This window comes from Penaeus vannamei, chromosome 13 (assembly GCF_042767895.1).
Source record: "Penaeus vannamei isolate JL-2024 chromosome 13, ASM4276789v1, whole genome shotgun sequence".
In the NCBI taxonomy this organism is placed as follows: domain Eukaryota; kingdom Metazoa; phylum Arthropoda; class Malacostraca; order Decapoda; family Penaeidae; genus Penaeus; species Penaeus vannamei.
Window position 1 is genome coordinate 5,210,059 of NC_091561.1, and position 10,000 is coordinate 5,220,058.

A 10,000-nucleotide genomic window follows, 5' to 3' on the forward strand; every position below is an offset into this window, starting at 1 on the left:
AAAAGTACTACTGCTTGTCTCCCACTCACAAAGAAAAAAATACTTATTTCACATAAATGAACAAGTGCCACCTATCCCTCCCTCAATACAATGCTATAGGTGTATCCAAAATATACATAAAAACACCATCTACTTCCTCTTGACCAAAATAATATAAATGCATATAAATAATGAGCGTGATCGAAACCCAAGTCTGATCACCAAGAACTCTCGATCCACAATCGGGCAGTGGCAACCCCTAAATCCATCATTTAATTCCAAAATCAACTCCCATCCACCAAATCCACCAAAAATTCCACAAAACTCGAAACGTCATGCGCGTTCATGTGCCTCGACGTGAGAAAACAGCTGATCCTCATGACACTCGTGGCACGGATTCCTTCGCCCATGAGACCCTTCAGCGCCGCCCTTCATGTCCAGCAACTCCCCTTCGCACGAGGCCCTGCACGTGATAATCACCTTCCTTCTCCTCGTTGGACATCGCGAAAAGCTTGAGAGAAGGCTCGAGAAAGGCTCTAAGGGAGAGGCTGAAGCGGGTCTGTGTTGAGCTCGACCAAAGGACGTTCTCGGGATCACAACAACAACAATCAAATGAGAGCCTCATACCCCCCGATGACGAATGACATTCTTCAAAAATCACATACCATTGATGATTCAGTCTCGTTGTTCATTGCACTTGTTTCTTGGTATTTTTTTCAAATCTAAATGAATAAAGATTAATGGGAGGATTTGGTTTTTTATTTGACCCCGACGTCGCGATGACAACAAACAACAATAAAATGGAAATCTAACCATGTTCATTACCTCCTTTCAAAAAATATTTATAAGTAATTTCTAGTCCTTAACTTCAATTTGGCATTCCGAATATGTTTTAATCATTGTATTAATTTCTAAGTTGATTAATTGAGACGGAGAGATGAAAAGGATACCGATCTAGTTTCTCGCTTGACTCCGATGACAAACAAACATGGCCGACTCGCAGCTCAGCCTCGACGATATCATCAAGCAGAGAAATATCCGCCCAGGAAACAAACCAGGCAATAGGTGATGAAGAGAAATTTCTATATATATACATCATGATAAGGAAACATTTTTTTATTCAAGATGGTCGGTGTTTATGCCGGATTAGGGCCGTATTTTTAATAAGTTAGAGCGGCTCCTTCCACCTCTCAAAAACCATCGGCCCAGTTTAGTTATTTGATTTTTCAAGTTTTTTTTTCGCCGACAAGAGGCCTAGTATAGAAATATACCGTTATTGAACGCCTATAAAATGGATGTGGAAGTGGTTTCGTTCCCCTCACAATTACTTTAAAGCCGCCAGTGTAATTTGGTGTTCTTAATGTGTGTATTTGGGATACGATGTGCAATGTTTTGCGATGTTGACGAAAGTTATTGATATCGGCTCTGAGTGAACTTTTACAAAATACTCTCAAATAGGTATAGGAAACGCGATAATATAGTGCAGAAGGGAAAACCTTTTTCTACTGTTTACTTATTTGGTGGACGTGGACGCTAGTGGCGAGATGCGTCGTCTGCGTGTTTACATATGCAGCTGATTAGTGAGTCATAGATCTATGGTAAATAGTTTACGAAATATATACAGTGACATTCAAATTAGGACTTTTTCTAGAAAAATTTAAAGGTTACATCATCATGTGGCCCTCTTTGTATGTTCTTGTGATGTGTAGCTCCAGAAAAGGCATGGAAACTTTTACAGAAAATAGTCATGCTGTAGTATTGGACATAAAAGGGAAATAGTCATTATAATAATTGACTGGTGAAATATTATGGTTAGACCACAGGAGTCTATAATGAAGTATTCTCTGCATCACATTTTATTTACAAATTAAGTTGCTGTGACTGGGCTTTGGGCACTCCCGGAGGGGAAGGCTAATGTCAGACTTTGCCCCATAACACCTCCCATCAAACATCTTCATCATAGTATGTGTGGCAAGATGTAGCTAAAAATCGGTAGGACTAAGTGGATGTAGACTGTGATCTTTTTCCATTTACATCTGGTGTTTACTGGTCATGCCTCTGGGTTATTTCTTGTAGTGACAAAGGCATCTTTTTATTCTTTACACAATTATCATCTTCAATTTACCCTTGCTTAGTGTTTCCATACCGTAAAGAGTAATCATTAGTGATTGTGCTTTTTGAAAGAAATAAAGTATTTGAAATAAAGGCAAACAAACAGTGTTCTATAATTCTGATAAAGATATGTAATATGGAAATTTGTATTAAAGAGGTTGTAATTTATCATGATACTTGATAGAAGTCGCTGCGTCCTGAACATAGGCCTATATGTCCATAGTGACAGGTACAACAATAGCCGTCTCGACAAAATTGTGTTTTATATATATATGCATCATGACTGTACACCGCATAAACCCTGCCAGAAAGAAAAATACTGTTGTTTGATGATCATGTCACAGATAATTTTAGCCCCATCATGACGGGGATATTTAAGACAGTATTCATTGGCAGCCTCCCCCGTATGCATCCAGTTTGTTCATTATTTCAAGCATAATTTTTCACTTTAGCTGCTGACTTCCCATTGAAGAGGATTTACTGTGGAATTGGTAGCAAAATTATCATTGTCTTTAAATCATATGTAACCGTATTTCAGCTGAGGAAAAATGACTTCAGATTTATTTCTGAGAGTAAAAATAGCTATTTCTTATTCTGTATACCTAAATTCATCAAAATAGATTGTATAACTGAACACAAAATATAACTGTCATGCCCATTCTTTCCATCTTTTACGATAGATATCAGTAATTTTCTCTTGAGAGAGTAAGAAGTTATGTATTCTTTGCACCAATGTTTTTGTCATTTGTGTATCCAGTATCTCAGGTTCACAACAGTTATACTCAGTTCACAGTAGAAAGTTTTCAACCAGGCTGCCAGATCTACAGTTATTCATTTTGATATGTCCAGGCAAGATAAACATGGCTCTTTCAACAGTAACTAGTTCATTGAAATATCTCTTTAGCCAGTATGTAAAACATATACTGTAACATGCCCAAATGTATTGGTATTTGTAAATAGACATAGTTGTTTATTTCTAAGTGCCCAGACTGTGTATGTATATATGCATGAGTCTGTATAAGCAAGCAGAGGCATACACATATAGTTATAAATTTATGCTTTTGTACATTTTTAATAAGCGTAGCAGCAATAGTAACAAGAAAAACTATGTCATTACTTTTACAAGTTAACACATTAACGCCGGTATATTTTACCGCTGAAAATAAAAGATTCCGGGCGGCTACAAAATCAGCGGTCGGAGTTGCGCCGGACTCTATCCGCCTGCCAGCCGCAGCCCGCTGCTGCATCAGAGTGCAAGCCCCGATACAGCGTCACACTGGCGGGGACACCAGGGTTTTGCACATGAGATGGCTGGCAACTGCTTATGTTCTGCCCATTATTGTTTTGTTAATAATGGTAATTCTCTACAGTACAGATGCATTTGCCATGGGCTAAGTCCCTAATTCCATGTCACAAACTTTATTCAGTGACCCAGATTGCTGTGCCTCAACATCTAACAGCAAGCATTGTCTTCATGTCGGCATGTACAGCAAGATAGAGCTTAAACTTAGGAGCCCAGAGTAGACTTGGGCAATTTCTTCAGTCTTTTTCCTTTATTTGTGGCATTACCAATCATGTCTGCAAATTATTTTTTGTAGTAACAACTGTAACTTTTTATCTTCTACAAGAATATCATCTTCAATTTGCTCTAGCTTAGTTCATCCATACCATAAACATAAATCATTGACAATACTAATAGCAACGAATAATAGGAAAGCATATATTTGAAAATCAAGGAAAAAGGTAAACAGGAGAGATAGGTAGGACTAGTAATTGTTTCCATGGTAGGTAAGTAAAAAGTTGTGAAGCCATCTCTGTATTCATAAACAAAAATTGCACTAGACATGGAATGTATTTACACGCCATCCCCAGCAGCTTTGTGTTGATTAGTCATTTATTTATACATTCATTTATTGCAAATTATTTATCAGAGTATTTTCATGTATAAAACATTTATCCATGTGCAAGTCAAGGCTATAACATCTACTGAGGCAGGAAATGTAGACTGATTGTGTTTTTCTATCCTTTCAGAAACATAGTAAAGGACGTGGGAGGGGGACAAGGAAGAGGTCGACTTATCAAAGGACGCCCAAATCTGATAGTCGGACCACCAGCACAAGGGGTATGTATCTCTCATGCAGCAAGCTCTTGTAGTTTTCTCTTTTTCAGGAACCTGTGGTTTATTAGGAATACAAACAAGTTGTATTGTAGAATCTCCTGAATAATTTATATGTTGCCCATCTCCCCATTTGTGTAGGATTGTACTTCATTTCTTTTGCTTCTATCAATGTGGTAGTTTCTTGTGAACTGACTGGATACTTATTAAGCCTCAGGCACACTTGCATAGGATCCCAGACTTGGCTGTAACTATTGTCAACTTATACAACCTTTATATTAGATACTCTTATTTTTCATTATATAGGTTTATTGTAAAATTATATTCCTCCACTCTTTTCCCTTACCATAATCAATCTTCTACTTTTTTTTCCTTTTTCATCACCTTCAGTAGTAAGAGACTGGCAACAGGCTAATATACTCACTTATTTGATGAGGTCAAATTTTTCTTGGCAGAAATATTGTATTATGTAAACTGAAATATACTTACATATCTTTAAGACCAGATCTTGCTGGTTGATAGTAAGCAACATTTAGCACTTGTAGTTGATAAATTTTCCATCATATGTGGTTCTCTCGTAAGTGACAGATTTAGTGTATTGAGATTGTATCTTCTTTGATATCACAGTGAGAAACAAGAAATTATGGAAATAACCATGTCACGTCTTTTCAGGTTATTGGTGATGCTAGAAACAAAATCATCCAGAAGAAACGTCTTCGGTTCAGAGATGCACGGGATCGCCTTGCTGAAATTGCAAAGCAGGGTGATGCTCGAGACAAGATCAACAAGAACAGGAAGTTCTCCAATGCAACACAGAAGGTATGCAGTTACAGCTCTACTCTTTATGTTGTTATTGACTGCATATATTTGAAGTTTGATTTGATATAATTGTCTCCTTTTATTTATTTTAAGTGTGTAATGCCAGTGCCATTGTAGTTTCTTCTAATTACTGTTGAAACTGTGTTAAATGGATACATTTTTAACATCAGTGATTGTTCTTTTTAGAATCCTGTCATACGGAAGACCCCCAGACTAATGGACGAGAACATGAGGAATGAGAATTTTCCATCTTGTAAGTGGACCAATATACATGTTATTTTGGAGGTTTTAGATTTTTTATTGTTGCTGTTGTTATGGTATTATGTTAGTAGTAGTATTTTTCATATATATATATATATATATATATATATATATATATATATATATATATATATATATATATATATATATATATATATATATATATATATATATATACATATACATATATATACATATATATATATATACATATATATATACATATATATATATATACATTATATATATATATATATATATATATATATATATATATATATACATATATATATATATATACATATATATATATATATATATATATATATATATATATATATATATATATATATATATATATATATATATGTAGTAGTTATATTTTTCATATATATATATATATATATATATATATTATATATACATATATATATATATATATATATATATATATATATATATATATATATATGTATATATATATATATATTTGATTTGTATGTATTTTTCATATATATATATATATATATATATATATATATATATATATATATATATATATATATATATATATATATATATATAATTTTTTTTTTCTTCTTCTTCTTCTTCTTTTCTTTTCTTTTCTTTTCTTTCTTTCTTTAATCCTATGCACAAAAGAAAAAGATGAAAATGTAAAGGACTATTAAAATGATAATAAAACTGTTTGCTAAAATGTTCAACTGATGAAGTAACTCAGTATTACATAAAAGCTGGTTGATGGAAAATGGCCCCCTTTTAATTGGATTAATTGACAATTTACTAAAAGTTATTTCCTTGTTATCTATGTTAACAGACCTTGGTGGACAGACACGCATGCAAGGAACTTCACTGATCCGCACAGTGGCTGGGGGTGATGGCCTCGGCAAAGGGAATGTCATAGTTAGAGGAAAGCCAACTGCTACCAATTTCTCAAAAGGACTGCAGAGGCAAATTCCGTCAAACAGTCGACCACAGTCTGTTACAAGAACTCGGGATGGTGAACGTTATCATCCGTTGCCAAATAACCCCCATGTTGTGACAATCAAGAATGACAAAGCAGACTTTTATAATCCATCCTATCAGCAAGTCGCAAGGTATTTTGACTCTGTGTTCGCATCGACAGTTGTATATGGTCTAATCTCTCCACAGCAGATTTGGTAATTCAGTGCAACCCTTACAGGTATCCATTTTCTCTACAAGGTCTAATCTTAAGAACATTATTTTTTCCTTAACAAAAAAGGCATTAACCTCATGGAGATTTCAGTATTTTGGCCCATTCAAAAAGGAAATTGCTCTTTGATCAAAGAGAGAAACGTCAAGGTCACTATGAAATGATTAAATCAATAAAGGGTTAAAAGCAAGAAAAGAACAAAAATGTCAGCTAAGGTTGTGATATCAGCAGACCACGATCAACTACACATGGTCAAGGTTAGCAATTTAGCTAATACTTTTACTTAGTGTAATGAGGTTATCTGTATGGTTGAGGGTGGAGATGTCAGTATCACCCAGTTGTGTTCCTAAAGCACAGTTGACAGAAGTTGTCATAAAATGATACCTGGGAAGCAGAGACAAAAATGATTCACAAAGAGTTGATAATTTTGATGGATGTTTCTCACCAACTGTTTTCATAGTTTGCGCAGGTTTCAACCATGAGGACGCCACATGAGGGAAGCCTTGTGTGCCTCATCATCATTCTTGTTGTAAAGAGGATACAGATCTTCAACAGATAACTTTAAAGTATTCACTGAATTATTAGAGCAGTTCATGAGTAGATGGAAGTGATAATTGATATAAGAGAATCTGAAATAGCAGATGAGTGATAGAGACAAATAAAAATAGTAATTAGAATACTAGAAGTCGGGATTCTGCACAATATATATTAACCAAGATCAAATAAATGGTGCATAATATTACTAGTCAAGAGTTTGATATGTGAAACGTTGGTTACTCTAACAAATTATAGATATGAGTGTAACAAATAAAGCCAAACCAAGGTTAACTTTGTGGAAAGTAAATATGCATTGTTTGCTATCCCAGGCTTCCAGTACTTTGATATGTACTGTTTGGTAGTGATTTCCAGCTTTGCAGATATAGTGTGTTTTATTTGAAATACTATATTACAAAAGATAGTGAAGATCAGACTTCTCTGGGTCAAAAATTTGTCCATCAGGAGTATAAACAAAAGCATAGCCACCAACCATAAATTGAAACCTCAGATCCCATGAATATTTGAAATGTGGAATTCTGAAGCACTTCCTCCTAGAAAAGATTAGAACTCTAGAAGCTTGAAAGAGAAGCAAGAGTTAGGGAGAAGATTGCAGGATGCATAGCAAGTTTCTGTGGTTAATTGCCACAATTCCACAGGACAAAACCGATTGTTCTTTTCGCAATGTGAACACCATGGATGGGTGGGCTGGTTTAAGCCCATAGAAAATCGCAGTATTCCAGTGAAATTTATGGGTAGTCTGACCGTGCCTCTAGAATGCTCCGCTGTCTCATCCACCCTCCAATCCCTCCATTCTTATTCCCTCTACATACAAAGTATTTGCTGATATCCATCCTCCTCCTCCTCAAGTTCCCTCTACCCCACTTCCTCCCACTCTCTCCCAGCACACCCCATCGTCTCCTCCATGTGCACCATTCCCTTTTCATTCCCCATTATCATTCCTTCGTTTCTTCTCTGGATCTCTCCCCTCCTGACATTCTTCCTGATATTTCACCACTTTCTCCAGTCTTCCTATCTCATTCCCTGGATTCTTATCCTACTTCTGTAACAGCCATCTCTACCCGTTTCATAATGACTCTTAGCCAGTTTTCCATAAACAAGGTTCCTGTTCCTTCCCCAGCCACATATATACTCCAATTCATCCAATTGCCCTATACCCTTAACCCTTTCCTCTTTGACTAATCACTGCTTTACTTCATTTGCTACCCTTCTTTACCCTTTTCACTACCATACTATCCTATAATGCTCTATAATCTTTGACATCAAACACATTTTATCCTAATCACCAACTTTTTTTTACCCTTTTTGCCACAATACTTTACTCTAGACCTATGATGTCTAGCACAATTATTTGTTTTATAACCATTAACCAGTTCAAGCACTTTTTTGTAAACCATTTTGTGGGATGGCACCCCCAGGATTAAATTTTACACTGGTCACTTGGGCAACAGTTACACATATTGCACATTTATGATAAGTTATGGTCATTATTTTGAGGTATTGTGTCTTCAGTTGGGTAAGAGTATTAACTCTCCTCTCATGGCATTTTGTACAGACAGCAAGAGTTGAGGGAACCCCCGGTGAAGCTGACAGCCAGGAATCCTCCTATCCGATCCATGGGGCTGTCTTCAGCAGGATCACAGACATACAGTGTGAGTGGGATGCGGTCAGATGCCATGATGAGAGCTCGATCTCCTGAGCACAGGCTGTACCGTTCCAGAAAATCTCCAGAGATGGAAGAGATCAGACCAACTCGTTTAAAAATAACTACAGCAAATAATTTCAGGGTAAGTCTGATAAAGTAGCTTTATCATCACTTTCAGTATGTTTCATAGGAACCAGAAAAAATAAAACTCCCAAGAGAATAGAGGGCAATTCATTCTGTCCAACCCATTTACCATGAGTAAGATATTGAACAAAGTTTGGCACGGCCACTGTACATTACCTGTCACCATTTCACACCAGAGCTATTGTCCAATACATGGTCAGGTTCTCAAGGCATCATCCTAGCCACTGTCGCCCTATTTTAGTAAAATATTTGCCATGATGTGATTGGATGTCACTTAAAATTAATGTATTAATGACATTTTTCTTGTGTTCTCTAAAAGTGTAGTAGAATATATAGCCCTTACTGATGTAAAAGAATAAGTTATTTGTGTTTTCTTCTTTCTTTCTCACTTCGCACTGTATTTCCCCATGGTTAGGAGCAAAGTCCACAGTATAGCGATGAATGGGAGTCACCACCCAGGTTGCCTTCAAGAGTGCCAGCAGCAAGGGCCCCTGCAACAAGGGTCACAGCCTCAAGAGCTCCACCTCCTCGAGTGCCTGCTAGAATAGCAACCAGGTCTCCTGCCAAGAAACGGTAGGAAAATGTCCTTAGCAAGTTGTTCAGTGATATATGGTAACTGTAACATTTGCTAAGGATTTAAAGATCTAGTTTGCACTGTGAGTATAAATGTTGAAGCATTGAATATTCAGAAGAAATATAGAACTAATCAAACTTTCTTGATGCAGGCCGGCATATGATGATGAGGATGTGGAGACTGTCACTCGCCCAAAGAAGATGGCTCCTCTGTCGTCTGGTCTAATGGCACGCCTTGATCAGCCTCAAAGGTCAAGTGCTCCTCAGGGATTCAAGGTACATTAAAAAATTTAAACCTTGATTAGAAATTAAATAGATATTTTTACATTGTATTCACTTGTAGCAGTAATTTTTTGTAGCCAATAGAATAACCAAAGTATTTTCAGTTAAAACTTCTATAATATGTGTCTTCACAGGTATTGGTTACTAATCTTCACCACTGCGTTAGTGTTGAAGACATGGAAGAGCTGTTTGGGACCATTGGACCAATTATTGATGCTCGAATAGTGAGAGAAGGCATTGCTGAAGCAGTCTTCTTGAATGAGGAGGATGCTTTCAGGTATATAAAGTCCCTTGTAGGAACTGAGTTGGGAAGCTTGTACAA

General features: G+C 36.2%; 2 protein-coding genes across 4 annotated transcripts in view; one reads left to right on the forward strand and one right to left on the reverse strand.

The window, feature by feature from the left end:
- Positions 1–619, reverse strand: part of LOC113820720 (ubiquitin domain-containing protein UBFD1) — a 48,725-nt gene extending 48,106 nt beyond the window's left edge. For both annotated transcript variants that reach the window (XM_070128754.1, XM_070128753.1), the window contains exon 1: positions 460–619. In XM_070128754.1, coding sequence (XP_069984855.1) covers positions 460–604 — 145 coding nt within the window. In that variant the 5' untranslated portion in view covers positions 605–619. The remainder of the gene's footprint in view (positions 1–459) is intronic.
- A 310-nt stretch (positions 620–929) lies between these two features.
- LOC113820711 (uncharacterized) overlaps positions 930–10,000 on the forward strand; it is a 16,570-nt gene continuing 7,499 nt past the window's right edge. For both annotated transcript variants that reach the window (XM_070128752.1, XM_070128751.1), the window contains exons 1-9: positions 930–1,044; positions 4,123–4,213; positions 4,880–5,026; positions 5,213–5,279; positions 6,123–6,402; positions 8,590–8,821; positions 9,239–9,396; positions 9,549–9,672; positions 9,813–9,955. In XM_070128752.1, the coding sequence (XP_069984853.1) occupies positions 968–1,044; positions 4,123–4,213; positions 4,880–5,026; positions 5,213–5,279; positions 6,123–6,402; positions 8,590–8,821; positions 9,239–9,396; positions 9,549–9,672; positions 9,813–9,955 (1,319 nt within the window). In that variant the 5' untranslated portion in view covers positions 930–967. The remainder of the gene's footprint in view (positions 1,045–4,122; positions 4,214–4,879; positions 5,027–5,212; positions 5,280–6,122; positions 6,403–8,589; positions 8,822–9,238; positions 9,397–9,548; positions 9,673–9,812; positions 9,956–10,000) is intronic.